Source organism: Copidosoma floridanum, unplaced genomic scaffold (assembly GCF_036245765.1).
Source record: "Copidosoma floridanum isolate Cflo_tuat_1 unplaced genomic scaffold, Cflo_Japanese_pri ptg000029l, whole genome shotgun sequence".
NCBI lineage: Eukaryota > Metazoa > Arthropoda > Insecta > Hymenoptera > Encyrtidae > Copidosoma > Copidosoma floridanum.
Genome location: NW_028321906.1, coordinates 8,358,372 through 8,382,252, shown reverse-complemented (window position 1 = coordinate 8,382,252; position 23,881 = coordinate 8,358,372). Strand labels below are relative to the sequence as shown.

General features: G+C 38.1%; 2 protein-coding genes and 1 non-coding gene across 3 annotated transcripts; 1 reads left to right on the top strand and 2 right to left on the bottom strand.

The window, feature by feature from the left end:
• Positions 1-234: 234 nt before the first annotated feature.
• Positions 235-14,280, bottom strand: LOC106637103 (CD63 antigen). Its single transcript, XM_089595832.1, has 6 exons — positions 13,832-14,280; positions 7,503-7,691; positions 6,926-7,096; positions 3,241-3,468; positions 3,041-3,102; positions 235-628 (listed from the first exon to the last, which is right to left on the bottom strand). Exons 1-6 carry the CDS (start codon positions 13,892-13,894, stop codon positions 610-612), a joined length of 732 nt encoding a protein of 243 aa, XP_089451958.1. The 5' UTR covers positions 13,895-14,280; the 3' UTR covers positions 235-609.
• A 5,035-nt stretch (positions 14,281-19,315) lies between these two features.
• Positions 19,316-23,191, top strand: LOC106637127 (CD63 antigen). The gene is made up of 5 exons (XM_014349791.2): positions 19,316-19,628; positions 21,659-21,847; positions 21,932-22,102; positions 22,194-22,454; positions 22,550-23,191. The coding sequence occupies exons 1-5, from the start codon at positions 19,551-19,553 to the stop codon at positions 22,613-22,615; spliced, it is 765 nt and encodes a 254-aa protein (XP_014205277.2). The 5' UTR covers positions 19,316-19,550; the 3' UTR covers positions 22,616-23,191.
• Positions 20,801-20,882, bottom strand: TRNAS-UGA (transfer RNA serine (anticodon UGA)). Its single transcript has one exon. It is a non-coding gene; the product is annotated as a tRNA-Ser (tRNA).
• Positions 23,192-23,881: the final 690 nt, after the last annotated feature.

Genomic DNA, 23,881 nt, shown 5'->3' with positions numbered 1-23,881 from the left:
GTACGATACTTTCAACTCGATTGCCTTCATACCATAAATCTGAGTATAATTGGACAGTATACATTAAACTTTTTTCAGCAGTTTTTTTTTTTTTTTTTTCTGTTCTCTGTAGTTACGTAAGTTGTTTAACAACCAACGTCACAGAAGAAAAAGAGACGTACGAAGACTTACGTACCAGAGAGAAACGATGGGCACGCGAAACAATTTTCTCGACTTCCGTTCGGAAAAAAAAAAAAAAAAAAAACCATCCAATCTACCGATCCCATAGCCATTTTTTTCTGCTTTCAGTTAATGCAACAACTTACTGCCTTTACATTGTATCATTTGTGATCGCAAGTGCGTCTTAAGTATATCTTAATTGTGCTGCATGAAACACCTGAATAATTTACTTTTGGAGGTATATTTTGCGTACACATAGCCGTACATTCAAACAAAAGGGTATAAATATATATATATATGTATATATAAGTAAGTGTTGACTAAAAGCCGCGATGGTTGTTCTTTACCGTTGTTGCTACTCTCTTGTTTAAAAAAATTTGTATTACCTATCAATGCACGACGGACAGAGAGATATAATGAGAGATAATATGCCTCCTAAGCAGTGGCTGATCAGTGCGCTGTGGTTTCGCTGTAAGAGTAAAAATATCAGATCACTAAACATGAAGGTCAAATGGTGCACGGCAATGAAAGACAAGTAAACTATAATATATGTGTGTATGAATGCGTATCATATGAAAATTGTTGCCATGTAGTGCGTTTTTTTGATACACTTTATGTGAGCAAGCGCAGTTAGAGAAGAAGCAGTGACATAGCGTTAAATAGTGCGGATTTTTTTCCCCCAAGTTACGTAGTTTTCTTTCAGCCACTTAAATTCAGTTACAGAAGCGTCGGACAACTACTTAACACTTAAATTGACAAATCGCAATAACCACTCTGCAGGTATCGTGTGAAATGATGGAAACAGGCATGTTATGCCAAAAAGTGATAAATAGATGTTGAATGATTATGTGCAATAATGTTAATCGATTAATCACAATTTCACCACATATATACGTTACGTGTGTCAGTCTATTTATACATACATGAAAATCTTATTACATATCGACCTAAGAGAAAAAGCTCGAAAGCTGCCACCACATAGTCCCAAGTCGACATAGAAACAAAAAGCCACCTCATCAGCCGTTTTACTTAGCGATGTATACAATGACTCAATATCTAAATAATAAATACAGTGTGTTACACAAAATGCTGTTTTAAATAAGGGTTGATTTTTTTTTTTTTTTTTTTATTTATAAAAAGAAATAATTATAATGATAATATTGCTTATTGTCAGTCTATTGACAAATTGTTAATATAAAGTTTGGTATAAAAAAATGTGTATAACATAGAAAAATAATTGACAAAGTGAGTACACGTGTGCCTACAAAAGTTTGGGTAGTACCTATAGTTAGTCATTTAAACTTAGTCTTTAATTACTATTATTATCGATTTTTTTAACATCTAAAACTGTCGACTCAAGCTTTTGTTTTTTGGTTATTCAGACTTTTGACACAGTCAATATTGTCTCAATAGCCGTAACAACTACGTAAACTTTATAATGTTGAAAAACAATAAAATATTCTCTTAATCGTTTGATAAACATGTTGGACGAATTTTTAAGAACTAAGAGTAGTTATCAATAGTATATATATATAAATGCGTGTAATATTGATTGGGTAAATATACCGTATAAGCCATAAATTTAATATACATCAGATGCGTGTACTTTTGTATCTACATAAAAAATTTTAAATGAAAAGAAACAATGATTTTTGTTTTAGGCATAGCGGACGACAAATTTTGCAGTCGTAAGATGTACATAATGGAAAAGAACTTATTATTGATCTGAAAGTTTTATAGCAGATTATTTATTAAAGGTGAAATTGTCATTATTTAAGAATTATAGGGCTCGAGTAAAATAATTTGAATAATTTTTATACAGTATTTCTAAAAAATTGTTCATTATCATATCGTTATTGAACTTAGTTTACATCGTTAGTAATTACTATCATTAGATTTGGCAGTTTTTATTTGGTAAATGTAGTAATTGCAATACTACTGAGACAGCCAGTCGTGAAATCACGTGATTAAGAAATATTGATAAAATAAATGATTTTTGAAATTATAATTTATAGTTACGTTGTGCATGAACGAATGATAAACAAAAAATAATAGTTAGAAAAAGGAAAAGTAATGAAAAATTTGTGCACAGATCTCATAGTAGTTTTCATTAGCATTAATAGAAAATAGAAATTATAGGAGCCTTTGTCCTTGGCGTTATACAGTATTATGAGTGTGCAAGTGAGCCAAAACTAAGTACTCTATTTAGTTTACACCACATACCCTGAAGCGTCCTCGCCCATCACCATAATTGCCACATTGAGGCGCATACAACATTAATTGCAAGTATCAAGGAAAAAACACAAATTAGGTGGTTCTCACCTCCAATTTGTATTTTCATTTTGGCTCGCATATACATCAAAAGCTTTTTGATATTCACCACACAAACGAACAGTGACAAATCAAAAATATAAAACCCTTAAACATGAAAGTTGTTTTTTTTTTTTTCTTCACAAAACATATATTTTAAACTTAAAAGTGTGTGCAAAATATTTTGATCTTAAAAAATACATTTGATTAATTAGTTTTTCTTTTAATAATATATACACATGTAATAAATATAATGCATATATGTTGTTAATGTACATGTACAGCAGACAAAATATTTCTGTGAAAAAGGTGATGACACACAAACAGCCGTTTCATGTAGAAAAAAGAAAGATAAGTTTGTTAATTGTACAGTACGACAGATCAAGTACACCCGTAGAAAAAAAAGTGTGCACACGAAAACGTGTTTATTATAAAATTGTTGGTAGTAATGTTACAAATAGACGTATAAAAAAAGTGAGAGGAAAAGGGATTATTATTTTATGGTTTTTTTTTTTTTTTTTTAATTTTTCGACATAAAAAAGTTATTGAAAGATCGTGTCAGTCAGCTTACACAGTCTCGTACTCGCGACGGACCGAACGAGCCAGGCAACACGCAAAGATCACCCCGAGCAGCTGAAACAGAAAACAAAAACCATTCGATTTGCAATTATATAAGTATTCTTTTTCGACCATTAATGTGTATGACAACACACATTGGAAACCTAGAAAACGAGCAACGAACATGAGTATACTATGTGTACGATGAAATACCTGAACGAGAGCGACACCGATTCCAACGCTGAGCAGTATGAGCCCGTTCTTCTCGAGCGTGTTCTGAAGGGCCTGTTTGCAGCCCCTGGAGTAAGGGCCCGGGTCGCTGTTCAACTCGCAGGTGCGGTTGTTCATCGGGAGCTCCTTGCAACAGGTCCCGGGCAGACGATTGCCGATGAAGCCGGCGCGCTGCCAATCGGTCGGCCCATGCACGCCACAGCACTCCAACTGCGCACACGTAAGCAATTTTTTTTTTTTTCTTTTTATTTCGGATAACAACGAGGCTAAAAAGTTCGCTCGGAAGATTTCTTTCAAGCGCTTAGCGATCGAATGTAATACTCAAAGTGCCGCCACACACGTTAGATATACGCCCAACCCGTTTTCATTTTTCCTTTCGCGCTTCTCCCCCTCGGCGTAGGTATTATCCATCATCGCTCCACGATACTCTCTCGCGAAATACTTACAACAAGCAGATTATACGCGCTAAATCGCGTTACGCTCGCGTCACTGGGTTAACACAGGTACAGTCACGCGCCACTCCCTACCCCCTTTGATGGTAAATTAACCGCTGCACGCGCTTGATCTTGAGATACCTTAAAGTGGACGATGATGAATCTTCTTCCTCTTCCCGGCTTCTTATTCTTTTGTTATCTCCCCCCCGTGATCTCTTCCGCCCGCGCGTGCTTCTCTCACCTGTACACAGGTATACAATGCATATATATAATCCACGAACTCGCTTTTTCCTTGTACCGAATAACTTTCTTCATACATTGTGAGAACTTGCATTAGAACGTGGGTTTTCGCGTGCTTTACACGTGTATAGGTTTTCGACGCGCTTATGCAATACGAATGAACTTTAAAATATAGTGTTGTCACATGCATCAGGCGGGAGGAGGAGGTAAGAATCTCCCCTCTGGTGTACCTGTTTCCCTGATGCTTGAGGAACGAAGCGACACACGCGAATCCGCGACTTATCTAGCCGCTCCATCTTTTTTTTTTTACTCTTTACCTTTTACATAACCACACGCGCGTTATTATCTTGAGCTCTTGTATGTTTTTTTGTTTCTTTTATCTTTTACGCGGCTACATACGTGCACGACAGGCTGTAATCTGGATGTACATACACATCGGGTCGCATAGTTGTCCGCGTCTCTTTTTAGAGTTGGCTTGTTTTTTTGCAGCTTTCTTTTCCTACGCTTACTCGTGTGCTAGTAATAATGGGCTCTCCCTGTACTTATCGCGTGTCCTGAAAGCTTTTTTTTTTTTCTTTGTCGTCATCGAAGCTACGCGTCGTCGTTCGAGCTCTTGTGGGTTTTTTGTATCTTTGAGACATGACTGTTACTTATCCACTAACCAACATAGGAAAAAAAAAAAAGTGCTTCGGATACATTATTTTGTTTTCTGTAGATTCATGCGGTACATGTCAAAATTAGGTACGATTGCGAAACGTGCACTATAAAACTAAGGCAAATCTGTTTCCTTGGACAAAAACCCCACGGGATATCATTGAATTGAAAAAGAGAAAAGATAAATAAATAAATTTGTAGCAAAGCAGCAAGACCAATTAACGGTACATAAGCGTTATGAGTCTTGGTTGGGTTGATTAGTTCATGCCACTTTTATCCGTATTATATTTAGTGTTTTATTATAATTATTATTATTTTTATTATTTTGGACTCCAACGTGTCTTGCGGGTTCGAGTTTTGTACTTACATACTCTGACGTGCAATGGGAAAAATATAGCGAGTCATAAAATAACTGTATAGCCCACGCGTGTGTACACATTCTCAGACGTGGGTGTGAGGATACATGTACGTGTGTCCGGCAACGTGAGATATTGATTGACACTGTGCTTAAACAATATAGCTAATATACCCCACTCGCTGTCGTGCTCGCCCGATCTTTTTTTTTTTCTTTCTTGCATAGGTAGTGCCTATCCTATTTTTTATTTTTCTGCACGCTGTAAGTACGTATTCAGTATCGTTGGCCTTTACAGCTTATCTTCAATGATAATATAACATGCGAGCGGTGGCTATATTTTTTAATGCGAATAGGTATTATGTTGGTACATAGTTTGTTTTTTCAAGTACACATGCACGGCCACAAGCGTCTTGCGAAACATAAAGTGTGCTGTAATCCTCTAGCAATACCTTCATACATATTCAGCGTTGGAAAGTATACCTACGAGATTCGTGACTACTTATAATTACTATTATTACTATTTATGATTGTTGTAACTTAAATTAATTATAGCCACACCAATCATCTCTCGATATGTACGAAACGGTATAAGCGCACCGTTTACCTGCAAAGCGTCAAAAATAATTAAACCGTTGCATGCCTGCACTAACACCTAATCATTACGACAGAGGAAAGGAAAAAAAAAAAAAAAAAAAAAACTCGTCACCCACGAATGGCTTTTTTGTCCTTCCCTTATAAATTCTTATTAATATAAATGTAAAATAGGTGTTATTTGCCTTTATTGACACTCCTAGGATTTCGCGCATGTTCCTCAAAGGATGTAAATACATTTAGTGCATTGAATAAATTAAAAAATTGTGGCCCTGAAAAGGACCGATAAGAAAAAAAAAAAGAAAAAAAATAGTGGCCCTGAAACGGACCGGTCACTCCAACATTCGGCATCAGTTCGACGCGCTTCATCGTCCGATAACCCAACATTGCGCAAAATCACGTGCATATTATACTCAGGAATACAGGAATTCGCTCTCGCAACACGAACCGTGTGCCCACATGATGTGTATAATGCATCTCCTGGCTTGCGTGTGTACATCGGACGTATTAGCAATGATCCTGCGCGACCCCCTTTTACTCTAATCTTACATCTTTATTCATGGTTCCGTCCGATGACGCATTGTACCCGGCCGCGTCTCCATTATACCTGTGGACTGAATTACCATAACGGTGTACGAGGGCGAGATATTATGCCGAGTTATGCGAGTATAGAGGTACAGTAGAAATTGACAGCGCGACAGGAGTTATCGACCTCACGCGATGTGTATACTCTCTCGCGGTTGATTGTTTGATTGTCGTCCGAGTGCACACGTGGGCAGAGTTTATTACGCGGGACCTCGGAGCGCGAAGCATAAGGTGCGATGATAGCTCTCGGGATACAGAAAACGTTTTAATTTCCGATGAAGGTGGTAAGGTGTCGTCGACCGATGCGAGAGATTTGAGCGCGTTGCTTTGGTAATTAGCATTGGTAAGCCGATGCTCCGCACGATCAATCGGTTCGAGATCGTCATTGGTTAATGGGATTACACACAGTGGACTAGTTGCAGCTGCTTCCATCGAGTATAATGAGTATATAAGCCCGAGCCGGTGATGTTAACGTGGGCGCGGTTTATCGACTCGCACGCGTTTACGTTTCAAAGACCTGCACCCGACAATCGCGATGTCTCGCGTGTAAAGCTTGTGAAACCTCCCGTGCTTGTTGGTTTTATTTAGTTCTTTACTTATTCTTTTTTTATCTTTATCGTTTGAGTAATCGATGACTCCGTACATGTTACATATATCATACAAAGAATTTCACAAGAAAAAATTTATGTATTTTTCAAAAATGGCTGAAATTTTTCCTCAAAAAAAAAAAATTTTGTAATACACTATACTAGCTATTCCCCCCCCCTTCTTGTGACATCCTTGTATACACCCTTTATGATCAACTTACGTCATACTGTATGATATCCCAGGACTGCTGGTAATCCTTTCTCGTGTTGTACTGGGCGAGGGTGTCGTTGAAGCAGCTCTCGAGCATCGAGTCGACCTTGCTGCGCATCATATAACCAGTAATTGCAACTCCCGTTTCCAGTGCGAAGATCAACAGCAGCAGTAGCGAGAACTGCAACAAATTTTACGTAATTTTTTTTTTCTTTTTTACTTCAAGTCTACACCCAATGGACGATCCGAGTTTGACGGTCCGTATACGTATACATATATTATACACGTTGATTTAAATGCACTGCAGTTGGTTTAAATTCTTCCAAAGACAAGGCTAATTGACCGTATTGTCACGAGAATTGCTCATCTTGCGGTTGCGTGACTAATTGCGATAGTCAAGGGGGGAACGAGGAAAAAAAAAAAAGTGAGAGAAAGACACAAAAAGGCGCGCTTTTATCGTTGAGTATATAGCTATTATTTCACGAAACTAAGATCAATTGTTGGTCCACGCAAACATTGCTGATAACGATAATGAAAAAAAAAAAAAAAAAGTATACAGGAATTGAAATTAAAGGGATGACTCTTACCGTGATGATCATGCAGTGGTTCTCCTTGACGGCTCCACAGCAGCCGAAGAACGAAGTGGTGAACACAACGACGCCGACGACGATCACGAGTACCGGTACCATGAACACCCATATGTTGACAAAGTTGCTGTAGCCCTTGTACATGATGAGGACGGTCGCGCCCGCTGCTATGAACACGATCCCGGTTATCTGTAAGAGAAACTTTTGTTTAATTCTCTGCTTTTATATATATATATCATGCGGTTTGGCGTTGTGTATCTAGATTATTCAACAGGTTTGTGGAATCAATGGTGAAGGAGAAAATTAGACCGGACTGAGTAGTAAATACTACCTAATAAGATAACAAATTTGTCGGGCGATGTTATTCTAAAATGAGTACCTATACAGTGCCCATCAGTGGGCCATATATTCACAAGAATTTTGTAATATTAGTTTATCCTCTTGTGATGGATTATTAAAAGATTACGCCGCTGTTGCGGTTGGCTCGGGTTGGCTCATCATTAATCCAAGCCATCGTGAAAATTCGTGCCGCGGGAAAACTAGTTTTGATCAGCCTCGGTGCCTCGGATCATCGGGTTTAATTAGATAATGGCGCTAACGGCGGGGAAAACGAGATCGAGTTTAACTTCGATCGAGAGCACTTTCTCGCGTCCGAGCTGAGGTGAACACGATATTATACTCACGCGTGGAAATGATATTTAACTTTTGTTGTTACAGATGTTACCTTGAAAAACAAGTGCCACGTTATTCGTAAGAATGATTCTTCATCATGTATAATTTGTTCTTTTTCAATTGAACTATCCGATACATTGCGCGACAAAAAAAATTTTTTTTTTCTTACGCAATAATTCCTTTTTATATACCATAGCGTACCCAAGTTACTACATATTACATGGATAATATTTACAACAAATCATAGTCTTGTTACGCAACAGTAGGTAGTATTGATTATTACCATTATCATTACAGGCTTTTGTATTTGTAAACACACGTGCTATGTAATCCATCACGAGATGCCGCGCTGATACCTATATCAACTTATATGAACGAAGAGGACAAGATAGAAAAATCGTCCTCTGCATTCATACGCTGTATGCGGAAATTTTAAACAATGCCATTTTTGCGCGAATCCGTGTACATTTAAAAGCAAATAAAAAAATAAATGACGAGGTAACTACGACGTCGAGAAGCGAGTCGATCGATTAGCCGCTCTCCCTCTCTCGAGACAACGCAATCAAGTGCTTCACCGTGCAGCTCGTCTCCCGCTACGAAAATATCCAATCAATGATCGGAGGAACAGGTATATATATGTACATAGAAAGACAAGAGAGCCGATTTCATGTGCTTATCCGAGCGATCGAGATTTCCGTCTCCCCGTCGTCGTCGTTGACATAGGATATTTTTCACGAGACGATGCTACTATCCCCTTTTTTAACTCTCCCTGCCTGCGTGTAAATATACACATATACGTGTACCAACAAATATATATATATATAAACACACAGAAGCACTGGTGTAACGGAGGATGTGCCCAAAAAAGGAAGAGAGAGAAAATATTCCCACTAAACGGCGCTCCTGCTGCATTCGAAATATTAAAACGTATGGTCGAGCTAATTAAATATTATATATTTATACACTCGATGATGCGAGGAGTTGGTGTATTAATTACGTACACCTGCATCCAGAAGCAAGCCATGTATTGTACACATTTTTATAGCAAAATTCAGTGCAATAAGGTATACATGCGGAAGCATATTATGTATATACCTATGTATAAAAGAGAGAGAGCGTTGACACGAAGGAGCTGATGTGGCGAGGATGTACCTATGTGTTGCTGCACTATTATACCAAAGTGACACGCGTAGGTAGGCGGTACGGAAGAGGAAGGAAATCGAGCGTATACACCCGTATTGGTACCACCCACACCTGTTTTATATACACACGTCTGCACTAGACGTCGATGGAGCTCGTATAAGTTAATTTTAGTCGTTGTTATATATATGGAGTGTACTCTTACAGGAATCTGCGGAGAAAGTAAGGAAGAGACAAGAGCAAGAGGAGAAAGGCACCTAAAGGTATATATTTTACGAGTGAAGATGAGAGACTCATCAGTTTGTGCCCTTTCGAAGGTACAGAGTCACTTTGAAATTCACCCCTTTAACGAGGACTAATGGAAATATATTGGAAATGACGCATGTATCGGTATTATATGGACTCGCTCGTTTCAAAGTTGGCGCGCTATAGCTTTCGTGATGTTAGTTTGGCAGAATAACTTTGATGATACGAGTACTTATACGAACAACCCATTGTGCTCCGCGTGTTTCGATATAACGAAAGCATCGTAATATCCTGGGGGCGGGAAAAAAAAAAAAAAAAAAAAAAAAATACATCATGTATGTATAGTCCAAGCAGTTTGCAAAGCACACGCAACCCAAGCGCGTGTGCCAGCGCATTACTTATGCAGTTTCAGTTCCGGAAAGTGCAATTTTCCCGAGCTCGTATGACGTGACAATGCTCCGCGGTGAGCGCGTGCGAGGGAGCAGCGCCGAGATTATTAAACAATGATCGTTACACGATTTTCCCTCCACGTAAAGTGCGTGCACCTTTTTCGAGGAACGACGAGGCTGCTTTTTTTTTCGCGCGATTTTTAGCAGGAGGGTGAACTTTTTTGTTTGTTTGCTACAATAGCCAAGATGTCGAGGAAAAACTGCGAAGCAGAGAAATACAACAACATGGAGCAGAGCATCTCCTGGCTGTAACAAAAGCACTCGATCGACCGACTGTAAGTATAACTTGTATAATAATGCTTTCCGAGAAACTTCGGCGAGCGAAGCGACGTTTTATAGTTAGACCATATGTAGGTATGAGGGGGAGTGGACTCCATAAAGCATAATGAGCGCGAGTACATTTTTTGTTGGGTCAGTTTTTTTTTTCCTCTCGCGAGGCAACTCTTTACACACTATACACAGGCAGCGTTGGCAGCAGGTAGTCAGCAGAGCGGCTGCAGGAAGAGGAGGCGAGCCGCGGTGATTTTCAATCAACTCGTTCTTCGTTCCGTCAACCTGCACTGCTGCTGTTGACAACAAACCTCTTACGTAAGTATACCCAACTTTTGATGGGTAAGTTGGCGACTGGTGCCGCGGTACCTGTATATAACGGGATCGGAATGACTCTTACGTAAGCCACGACTCTCCCCGCCTAATTCGATAAATTGAATTCTCATCGCTCCGATTTTCTCTATAAAATTAACGTACAGGTGGTACTTTTTTGTTTGCTTCTTTTGCCTTTCACAATGTAAGCGTAAAAACAATATCAACAATATATCCTCAACTGCTACAGCGATATAGAGATATATTACGTAATACAATGAGTGTATATATGAGGCTCTTTTACCGTCAAGCTTGAATCAGATGGCGCCAGGGCACGTCGCGGCTGTCATGGCCGTCTCACTCACACAACATTACTTTTCAGTGTTGTATGTACATAGGAAATTAAAGTGTAGTGGTAAAGCGCAATATTTGAAATGAATAAGGAAGACAAGAAAGAATATTATGGGAGCTTAAAAGTTTCAGAATTGAAAAAGCTTTTAAAAGGGAAAGGAGCAAGAGTCAGTGAAAGAAAAGCAGAACTCGTGGACAGGTAAGCCATGACTTGGGAGCGACAAAAATGTTGGTCTCCCAATTGCTTCGAGCCACTTTTTTTTTATCACACTATCAGAAGGAAATTTAAATTTCACTTTCTTATCGCAGGATATTACACTGCACTTCATTTTTCCTACTATCTTTAAACGTAAATGCAAACAAAAATTGTCTGCAAACAACAGCAATCATTTACAAAGGTTATGTCTTCTGCTTTGCTCATTACACAGATAGGCTCACGAACGCAATACACAACTGTAAATTTGACGGTGTGTAAGTATGACAGCCGCGACGTGCCCTGGCGCCATCTGATTCAAGCTTGACGGTAAAAGAGCCTCATACGTATAATACATAAGAACCATCAGCGTCGGGTGTTCTACAACGATTACTCGTTGTTGCAAGCCAAGCCGGAGTGGAAATCAATAAAAACAACAACTCTATGCGTTCCACATTGCTGTAGGTGCTACTTTTACTGCACACCCGACGAAAGTGCAAGAACATCGATCTATATGGGGGCACCTGTAAACAGCAAACTACAATTTCTCAACTACAGACGAAGCAATTGCAGCAAAATAAACGTACCTGAAAGGGTGTATGGGACGCTTGTACATAGGCGCGAGTTACACTGCTTTTGTCCATGTGCGAGGATTAGAATAAATTAACATCAAAATAACTGGAATACATGTCGAGAAGTCCTTGTAAAAATTTCGGCTATTCATACAATCAATGATTGTTTGGGATAAGAAGATTAGATTTAACAGCTATGAATACAAGGTCTAGAATTTTTTTTTTCATAATGAAATTATTATTTTTTTTTTTTAACGGAGCCTGTTTAACTGTAGTTAAGGTACATACGCGTGCTTTTACGTTGATTAGGTTGAGTGTAAGCTCGAACGTAAACGTAAAAGAAGCGTGATGGTGATGTTCCTATAGATTGCCTGCAGTAGATCATTAACCAAATAGGAGCAAGCTTCGCTCAGCTGCTGTTGTTGCTACTTGTACTTTAAGAGTATGGTTTTTGCGGAAGTGTATGTTTGGAATGAAAACAGCAAAATTTTTATACTATTAATATAGTGGCTCATTTAGTTGCCATAACAGCGAAAAAAAAGCCACCAGAACTGCCGAGACGTAAATGTACGAGGTTTGCGGGAGGAATGTTATTAAAAGTCTTAAATAGTGCAATAGTAATAATTTTGAGCATTAAATTCATAAATGACCGTTTACAAGTCAACAACGATGCAGGTATTAGAAAATAATGTGATTGAGCGAAGCTTTAGTTGGAAAGTGGTGGAAGGGCTTCCTTTTAAGTGCCATCTAATGGACAAGTACACGATACATGACTTTGAGCCTCAAAGCTTTGCTGTCATACACTTTGCGGTTGCATGTAAGTAGATGCAAGCTCATTTCGGTAAGACACAACACACTCACGAGTATATATTTACTTTTTTATTCAGCTTACAATTATTTTTATCATCAAAAGTTCTGCTTGACGTAAATGGCAATTTTTCTTTCGAACATAATGTATCACTATGTTGGAACGGAAAATGTACATAAAACCTTGGTCATTTATCATTACACGTCTGTTATACCATCATAATACACATCTCTGAATCCTATCATGGAGAGATCGAGCAATTGTCTAAAGCCTAGTCAGGACAGTATACGTCGTTGCATTCATCTATACCCGGCAACGACGCCGCTTTGTCTTGACACCCTCTTTTTTCCCTCCCTTGCACGTACACGTCCAGTAAGTAGCGAATATGTAGGTATCGCGTAACACATGCACACCTCCCTCGCGCGTCAGGGATTATCGAACGCCGACTGCGACGACGACGACGACGCAAACATCAGCAAAAGGGAATACAAGTATCCCAAACTACTTATACAGATATATGGAGAGAAAAAAGTGGATAACATGAGAAACCTATGGTAACCAGTCGTACAACACACCGGTCTCGACGACGAAGACAACAATAGACACCTATTCGCCGTCTACATACAACGCACATATTCATCTAACAGCCCATAACAGTACTAAGAGGGATTTAAATCGCTTGGTTAGCTACCCTACATCTCAAAGAATCGCATTTTATTTAGGGATGAATATAAAGTCCTGCAGGACGTAGGGCATGGCGATCCGGCGAGTTTTCAACCCCGTGACGGATGACGGTTACCACTGCGCAAGCTCTGAGTCTCCCCTTTCTCTCTCTATCTTACGGGCCAAATACTACGCATTTTACACGAACGCGCGGATGTGTGTGCGAGGTTGTTTTGTTTTTGCAGATCTTTAATTTTCTCGCGTTGCACCATCGAAGATAATAACCCCTGGTAACAGATTCCACTTTGACAGGTATCGTGAGTTACGAGAGTTACCAATACGGCGAGGAAAATCTATTTTTGAATCACGTACAATAAATAATTAATTGAAGAACAAAATTAGCAGTGCTCAAATGATACGTATTCACTAGAATTTCCCGGAAAAAATAAGAAAATGTAGCTGTGTCCCGAGGGACTGGGCAAATACTAGGAAGATCGATCGGAGACGATACGCTTATTAAAAGCCACGAGAGAAAGGACACAAAGGAACGGGGCACAGGACGAGGACGCGGAATCAAAACAACGAAAGGGCGACTTTACTTTCGATACGCTTGTATAATATATACCGATAATAGCAACTTGAATTCTACTTACCGCGAATATCAGGTTGAAGAGGAACAGCACGTATTTAATGCACGCCATGCCGCCGGACACCATTTTTCCAACTTTAGTTTGCTTACAAACAACTCGGTAATAAAATTATACCCTTCGCGAGCGCGCACTGGTTGTACCTATATGTAATTTGCAGTGTGTATATCCTTCGAGACAAGGACAACGCGCGTGCACACGAAACAGGCTTGTCGATCACTTTTTTGCACACCCTAGTCGGCGAAAGGAAAAAAGAAAACACTGTGTAAGAATGGCTTATTGGCGATCTTCGATCTATGCGGAGTGCATGGATAACTGTCAGTGATGGTCAGCAGCTTCGCGCGGTATCACATACACCGCACATATATCAAGTACACACAGCGAGTACAACAACCTACGACGTATGCAAACAAACAGACCCAGCTTGCTTTGAGACAACTGCGCAACTGACCAACAGCAACTCCGCAGCAGACTAGACTCTGCAGGTTCGCTCTCCTCTCCCCTCCACCAAGGGACGGTCGCCTGGTCGCCTCCCACCACCCACTCGCACTATATGGCGTATACTGTAGCTATAGCACGAAGAGCAGAAGAATCAAAGGATTCGCAAATATTTGTAGGTATATGCATGTGTATGAAAAAAAATCGGATCATTGTATTCAGCTTGATCTGGTCACATATATTACCCAGTCATTCTTTTGTTTCACCGTAAATAATCAAATAAATGTATTTATCTCACTTTTTTATACATCAAAAAAAGTAGTAGCATACAAAAATTACCGAAATTCAGTAAAACGTGTGGTTTTTAATTTTAAGTAGCTGAAAGTTATATGTTTACCTCGAAATTATTGTACATAGGATCGTTTCTATTTAAAACAATATCTCAACATGCTGTATGACAAATGTGTTTAGAAAAAAAAATTTACAACAGATGAAAATCCTATTTTCGTATATTACTTATAATCTTTATTGTTAAACTCCGGCGATTTACTTTATAAATTATTTAACAGTAACTTTACCTTAGCAAAATAAAATGAAGCACTAACTCGTTTCTGTATTACTTTCAAGGCAAGAACGAAATGTACAAAATTTTGAACTAAAACTTCTTCATGCGTTCACCTTGTTTTTGTTCAACTACACATGTCATTATTAACAAATGAATTGTTTCTTTATTATATAAGATACTGCCTTTATTTTGAAGACAACACAAAATGGTATGAATATTTTTTCTGAATTTTGCAAAAGTCTAACATACTTAAATCATTGCGCGAATTTTATATAATTTTTTTCTAGCTTATACCCATCCCTGTGCTACTGCACAAAGCCTATGGTTAAAACATGTGTCTACCCACGCATACGTAGAAGCAGGTATCGATTAATGCAACTTCACGTAAAGTAGCGCACAATGCACACGACGGCACGATTTATGATCAAACGCGATTATGGTTTTTTTTTTCTTTTTACTTCAGTTATGGATTTCATTTTTTCAATAACATTTCAGTTGTCATAATTATTGATACGTTACTTATAATTGTACTTCGGATACAGTTTAGGCTGTTTCGGTAAATATTTTTCTGTTCACAAATATTGTTTTTCTGATCGATGATACTCGTGCTGAATAATAAATGATGCACGTATGAAAAAAAATCGAACATACGTTTATTTTTTATGATATTAAAAAAAAAGCTGTATGTAATTTGTCATACTGAGAATGCGAAATCTCGATTTTTGTTTTTCAACAACTGATTATCAAAAGTATACCCGTACCCGACAAAACCGATGACTATAAGGAAAGCTCGACAGTTTGATGGGAATTCCCGGACGTCTCGACAGATACCCAGGTATATACCCTCTCGCCCTCCAGTACAGTTAAGATAAGTAAAATTCGCATCCTTGAAGAGGAAGAAGGTAAGTGTATCGTCTTGATTTTGAGATCTTAAAAGATGAGATATCTCGATTTTAAAATAAAAATGTTTTTTGGACATTCGGACCTTAATTTAAAAGCCCGTGAGTCTGAATGGATCGAAAGTCTATTTGTTTGCTCAATCTGTAAGAGCAACTACTCATTTAATACTCTAACTGAGCATACCATTATCATACAACTACTTATCTTTTGCTTTTGACGACAATTTTCGAAGGAAACGGAAAAATCATTAAGTCGCTGAGTGACGGGAGAAGACGGAGTTATTCGTTTGATGAAAGTATTTTTGGTATTTGTGTACGCATATATAAAGTCTTTTGACGCATACCACGCCGTAATTAATGTTTCGAGAAAGGATGGGAATGTCGAGGATTGCACTGGGACTTAGAAAGAATTTAATTTGCTTTTTCGTCATCCCCGACAGTAAAGTTTTTTGTTTACGTCCGCTTAGTAGGACGTAAAGCGACAAATGTACGGCCGTTGGATTTCTTTACGTCCGCTGAGCTAAGCGCTTCTACGAGGTCCGTGCTCTCGAATGCACACTGATTATCTATCTATATACATGAGATCTGTAACGAATAAACGAATATTGGCATATATATGGCGGCCAAGTGTTGTGATATAGTTGTATTTTTTTTTGACGGCCAGACGCATAAGCGCATTGTCTTTTCACGTTTTCAATGCCTTCTGCTAACTGCTGTCCGCCTTTATCGTTGCGTCGAGTCGGTTCACGCCTATATTAAATATAGCGTTGCCCATTTTTTTACCTTCTCTTACTTATCGTTTACCGTATGATCTGTTTCTCGTCTCTTGTGTACGTGTAATCAAAATAACCGCTACGTGTTTTTTTAATAAAATTTATTTCAAGTTTAGAGTCGCTTGTAGGTAATGGTGAATAAATTTTCATGGTTTTTGGACTGTTACCTTGAAAGGCTCGCGCTCTACATGAAAAAGCACATTTTCAATACATGGACTGGAAAACCAAGAATGAAGTATCGTTTAATGAAAGTTCTTTTTAAGTGTACTTTGAAGAACTCCTTATAAAAAAAAATATGTATTCTAGCATTCACTGTTGAATTATGCGTATGTTTTTTTGTGATCGATCGGTCAGTCCAATTATTGGGCACGTTCGTTTATCCATCGTTCGTTCGTTCGCAATTCATTAGGACCTCGGTGTATAGGATCAATGCTTGTAAGGAACGTACGGTTCACTGCGCGAATCATTTTTCCCTGCGTTAACCAAATCAACCTATTGAACAAACTTTCCTGTACGGGATGACGAAAAATTGTATTGGGATTATGCCTCTACCACGTGACCTCAGTATATATATGACTAATATAGATGCGAAATAACACAATAACATAAAGCTCAATATCTTTTTAAGTGCGAAAAAAAAATAAAAACAAGATTCCTCCCATAAGACCTGTGTTATTTCGCATCTATGTTAGTCATATATATACTGAGGTCACGTGGTAGAGGCATAATCCCAATACGTCACTCGGCCGTATAAGGTGGCTGATGTACGGCCGCGTGGAGTGGAGCCCGAAGCGAAGCCGAGGGCGACATCACGCGGCCGTCCATCAGCCACTTTACGGCCTCGTAACGGCAATCGCCGCCAGCAGCTACATATATGTAAGACGTGACAACGTTGCGTGGTTGGGGGCGCTACTGTCAATTTACTGGTGATGTGATCCGCAATCCCGCCAGCAGTAAAGCAGACAACGTCAGTCTACTTGCTCTTTTTCGTGACATTTTTTGATTGTAATCAAAGCTTATTGTGCTAGACGTAAACAAACACGCAGACCAAAAAAAAAATAGTTTCAAGTGCCAAAAAGAAAAATGGAAATAACAGCTTTACTGCTAGCGGGATTGCGGATTACACCCATACTATTTCATACTTATTCCTAATACAACATAATGAAAATATTTCAAAGCCATAGAAAACAGTTGGGCTAATCAAGCGTTACTTTATCCATTTTTCTTTTTTAATAAATTGAAAACTCTTTGTTCCGTCCCTTTGCTTATTTTTATGCTTGATTCTACGATGAATATGAAACGTACGACAGGTGGCAGAAGTAAAACGTACCACGATATTACTTTGTACTTGTATGTATCCATAAGTACTAGGGGAGTTAAAAAAATTGAAAAAGTACCGGAATTTCGTTGAAAAATTGATGATAAACAACAATTACGTGGCTTAATTTATACGTACTATATATACATGTGAAAGAATAAATTCTTTTGGCAAATCAAGTACATGTATTGATAAAATAAAAAAAAAAAAAAAAAAGTAATAGTATTTATGTTTTATTTGTAGTTTTTTTGTATCGCTTACGATAGTTTATGTATGATCTTATTCATCTTATTTGTTATATAATATAGTATGAAATTGTAACGAATTTAAAGAATACATAAAAAACAGTGACATCTGAGTAACAGGTTCGACATCTCAAATGTGAGCTGTGTGTTATATTACAAGAGATGCGTTAGAGAATGATATTACTCGCTCAAGGTAAGCGTGAAAATTGTAGTCTGTAATCTAGTAGTAAAAAGTAAGTCAATGTATTGCAACATTAACATAAACATCATTAAATATGTGTATTTATCAAACATAATAATTTATGGAACAACTTGTTCCAGTGACGTTATTTCAAATGACCTTTTGACAGTTTACTGCTTTTAACTTTATAGTACTATCCCTACACTTGCCCCGAGCGATCGATCAAATGCTTTAATAATTTCGTAATTTCGACATTCGCACGCAGGTTGAAGGTAAAAAATGATCCAGTTCATTGATTCAACTTGGTTTAAAAATGCAAATCCAGCTCCACAGCCCAACGTCAATAATAGGCCAAAAATGAAAGAAAACTATGTCATAAGAAAAAAAAAAAAAAAAAAAAATGCCCACTATTAAAAAAATCTCACAATAGACTCGTTATCGGAGCTCTTATCTCGTACGGCTACTCGTATCCGATGTGACGATGAAAATTACCGAGGTCCTCCCTCTCTCTCTTTCCTTCATTTCAGATAAATTTTTTTTTTTTCCAGACACGCGTGTTTAAAAACGCGCTGAAATCGGGGATCGGTATAGAGATTGGCAAAGCCCGGTAAAAAAGCGTTGAAACGACAACTGATGGCACCATCAGTAATAGCAAACGGACCCATAAATCAATGATCAATCCACCCACGTCCCCCCGAGGTGTTAGCAAATTGTGGGCTTTCACCGCCATCCAACTCATGTAACTCATAAACTCTCTCTCTCTGAAACGAGCATCCGCTTTCTCGTGCCATTTTTTGAATGATCGAAGACATATTATATTCGTAAGTCATGCTTGACACCTCTTAATGATGACACACAATGGCACACACCTCGAATCCTCAAATATAGGTATACACGATCGAACGACGAGGACACCCTATAGTCATTAAACAACAAAGTTTCACGCAAAGTAAGTATAACGTACATAATACAGATCACGACGCTGCTATCATCCAGCCGGTGTGATAAAAATACGCGCTTGCGCACGCTCGTGTAGTGCTAGTGGTGGTTTTGCTTTTAGCGCGCTCGCTACGAGACGACGTTCACCATACTCGGGCCGATAGTAGCCAACTTAGGAGCTCTCGCTTATATATAGAAGTAGTAAGCGCAGGTGCTCTCTCGCGTATAGATAAGACCGCGTGTCGTACGATACTCAACGGCTAGCTAATTTCTTCGCTCCGTGTATTTTTCCTATTTTGGCTTTTTTTTTTTTCCCCGCTGCTGTAGAACGTACTGCACTCTCGGTGCACGGCCAACCGGAGCGACAATGGGCTGGTTCAGCAACAACTTTGGAAATCCGCAGTACATCAAGTACCTGCTCTTCGTGTTGAACTTTTTGTTTGTGGTGAGTTCAACGTATTTTCTTTTGGTTTAACGAGGGAAAAGGAGCGTCGATCGCGTGTTTTTTTTCAAGCGATCGATCTCGCGCGGATACGCCGTGGGTGTGCGTGTGTCATATGTTGATGCCGCGACCCTTTGTTTATCAATCGGGAGACTTTTGGGTTCGCGTACATCCACGCCTTTACCGCAACCAAAGTGTTTGGGTGGTATAGTTTGGTTTCCCTCTGTAATCGCGGTGGTTGTATCGCTTGCGTAATTTGCGCCAACGGGTGCCAATAACGCGAAACCGAAAGAAAAAAGAAAAAGAAAAAAAAAAAAAAAAAATGACGTACATCGATTGCGAAGAAGGGCCTTTAAATAATTCAGAGGGGAGACCGGGCGTTTTTCTAGTCCATTGGGGCTCTGCTCGGCCTGTAAAGTAAAATTGTTGTTTGTTATCGCAATGAATATATTCACTCCAAATATTTACGTTTTTTGGTAAATTTTGTTTGCGCCAGACGTGACTGGAATAAAATTTCAAATTGGTTTTTGGAAAATCGATTACAGTGGGACTAACGAGCTCTTCAGACAATTATTTCGTTATCGTCGCCGCGTGCATTGTAAGAATATGCTCGTTATACGTTGTCGGGTCCGGAAGATTGTTATCAAAGTAACAAAATCGTGAATCCAAGCGTGAAAAACAATAACATTCTATTAATAACTTCACTACACTGTGCACTCACATGGGTCTCCAAAAATAACTCGGTTCATCAATTTCGATGGAACAAACTTTTAGTTTTTCTGAGAATTACATTTAATACAGATATGTTTTATCTCAAAAATGAAAATGTGTACATTATCATAGTAGTTATTGTAATGGAGCTATCAACGAATAAAAGATAAAATAGCTCACTTACAAATGAATATCTAATGTGACTGATATATTGGGATTAAATTGAATTACTTTTTATTTTTAAATCGTCCTTCACAATAAATAGGTCGTTTAAAGAGCTCCGATATTAATTTATTTTATAATATTTATTTTGCAGATTTTTCTTGTTGACAGTCGATAAGTTTTGCAGCAAAATATTTTACGATAACCTTATTTACGAAAAATATTCGGGAAAAATTGAAAAATAATTTACTACTCGTATTACAATAATTGTTGTTTTTATAAAAAAAATTGAAAAAAAATCTCGCTGCGGACAGGATTCGAACCTGTGCGGGTAGAACCCAATGGATTTCAAGTCCATCTCCTTAACCGCTCGGACACCGCAGCTCTAGACGGCGACAACGCGAAATATCATGATGCCATCACCACGTCAAATACGCGACTTTCAGTTATTTAAATTTCAATTATTTCACAATTGGATCATTTATTTAATAATTTTTTTATTTAAAATGCCATTTATATGGACAAATAAATGTGACGTTATCAAAAATTGTATTATTACAATTATAATTATTAATTATTTTAAATAAATACCGTTTAAACTTTAAAATCTATATTTTTAATAAAAAAAATTGAGCATTCCAACGTGTTAAAAAAAATAACTCATGTAAAAAAGTTTTATCGAAAAATTTTACAACAATAAAGTGATCTCCATAAATTCTAAAATAAATTGTGAAAAATACATTTTTCAAGCATCGACTATACTTACGTGTATTACAATAAAGTATTCCGTATTTATTACATGCATTAGGGTCACGCGAGTTCAAAGTAACAACAAACACAATAATAAAATAAGAGTAGAACGAACGAAGCCGGAAAAATGACTGACATCTAATACATACACATGTAGTGCTGTAGGTATATATCTATACTTGGTTATACACGCGAGTGAAGACTTATAACATATTATATTGAAGATTGCCTCGATAAAGAACAACATCAAAGACATACAAGATTAAACCCTATAAATTTTTAAATAGTCGAAAATTTGTTCGTCTTTAATTAATAACCATACATTGAATGAAATTTTTTACAAAATTAATTGGCACGACTAATAATTACAACAGTAGACTGAGAGTTTATTTGTTTACTCGTGTTTTTAGATCACCGGCATAGTATTGATAGCAATAGGATCTTCAGTGACGAGCTCTTACTCTCCGTACCACCATCTCCTCGATGGCCAATTTTTCTCCATCCCGACACTACTGGTGACGATCGGCATCATCATCTTCGTCATAGCCTTCTTCGGGTGCTACGGCGCCATGAGAGAAAACTACTGTATGATCCTCACGGTACGTATACTTTGTCAACGAAAACACGCTTACGAAATCCATAAAATGTTTTCTAATGCCCTCCCCCTTTTTTTTAAATTATAGTTTGCAGCTTTTATGACATTGATCTTCGTCCTCGAGTTGGCGGCCGGGATCTCGGGCTACGTTCTCAGAGGCAACGCCCGCGAAGTGGTCGAACACAGCATGACCGAAAAAATGCCCAGTTACACCAACAACTCCGAAATTTATGAGTTTTGGGACAGGATTCAGCGAGACGTATGTATTTATATTTCACTAGAAAAGAAAAAAAAAAAAAAAAAAATGTCTTTCTTCCTCCTCGTTTAAATGTGTCATCGTTGGTGTACAGTTCAAGTGCTGCGGTATCCACGAATCCAAAGATTGGATCGAAGCTTGGGGAAAGGCCAAGCGTACAGATTGGGTGGAGAGCAAGGCACTGCCCCTGACTTGTTGCCAGATCGAGGATGGGCTCACTGGAAATTTCACCTGCGCCATAGGCACCAACACAACGGCTATCCACGGAGTTGGCTGCGTGGACAAGATCATCGATGAGGTTCGAGGGCACGCCTTGCAATTGGGCGGAGTTGGATTGGGCATAGCGTTTTGTCAGGTAACTTTTTTTTTCTTCCCCATACCCCGAAAACTCGTGTTTGCTTATAGTTGTTACAAAAAAAAACAAAAAACAAAAACAAAATTCTCTCGTAGGTGCTGGGTATTTGGTTCGCCCTGTTCCTCGCCAAGACGATCAAGAAAAATTACCTGAACATGTAATCCAACGGTTGCTGTAACGCGACAATCGAGTGACGTTTTTTGCATGTACTCGTACGACGATTGGATTGTTTGTTTTCAACGTTTGGAAGAGCTAACAATTTTGGACCAAGAAGATTTTAACAATTTTAACTGATTTGGGTTTTTATACTTTTTTGTTGTTGTCTGTTTTAACGCTTATAGGTACTTGTTAAAAAATACAAGGTTTAGACAAGTTTTCTTTTTTAACGAGATTTTTAATCAATACCCCATTAATAGACAAGTCATTCCTGTGGTGAACAAACTTACGATCACGACTATACTTCACGCGTTTTTTCAAACAATGTACGTCCGCCACAAATATATATGTATATAATATGTAAGCTGTTCAAAAAATTACAATACAGGTTTATAAGTACTTATGTCTATTTCTTCACGTGCACGATTGTTTTTATATTCATGATGTCACGTGGAATTATCTCATGGTTGCTGCATCTAATCCGATATTTGTATGATATGTTTAGATTGGACGATTTTTCGAAACTTTGTAAGGCTCTTGGAAAGTTTTGTATCTCAAGTTCTGTACAAATAAAATGAAATTGAAACAAAATGCGATTTTCTTGTAAAATGATGTAAAAAATGCTCTTGAAACACCTGAAGATCCAGTTGAATGACGTACCTATGTTGATTAAATCGTACGTGGATAAGCTGTTTACGAAAAACATTTTCAAGAATAAGAAAGAAAGAAAGTTATTTATTATCAAAAGAAAATAACCCAAAAAATCATCGCTACCGTCAATTGATTAACAAATGAAATGGTCTTGACGCCAATAGTGCGACAAGCAGCAAAGGAATCACACACGTATGTCTTATGAGCTACACATATTTACAATTTATGCGTATTTATTTCACAAGTAGGCATAAGTGAGATAAGATTATACACGTAATCTTGAGTCTTTTCTTGTCGTCTCGTCAAAGTCGTTATCAGGTTCGGGAGTACACGATAACTCATAACCTTTTTTTCCTCATTACCTGCGTAAAATGTTGTAACAAGTGCAACTCGACTCAATCCAAAAGGAATTTTCAAGAGGCAATCTGCAATTTTTAAGATTGGCAACTAGTGCGTATCGAATTTGCAGAGCTTTAAGCGTCGAATGAGATTTTTCTATCAATAGAGTAATGAGATTAACCAATTAATGCTGTTCTATGGTCAAGATCACAAACTGAGATTTAAATTTTTATTATCAGACCGTATGCTCGTAGAATGTGAAAAAAAAACAAATCACTGTT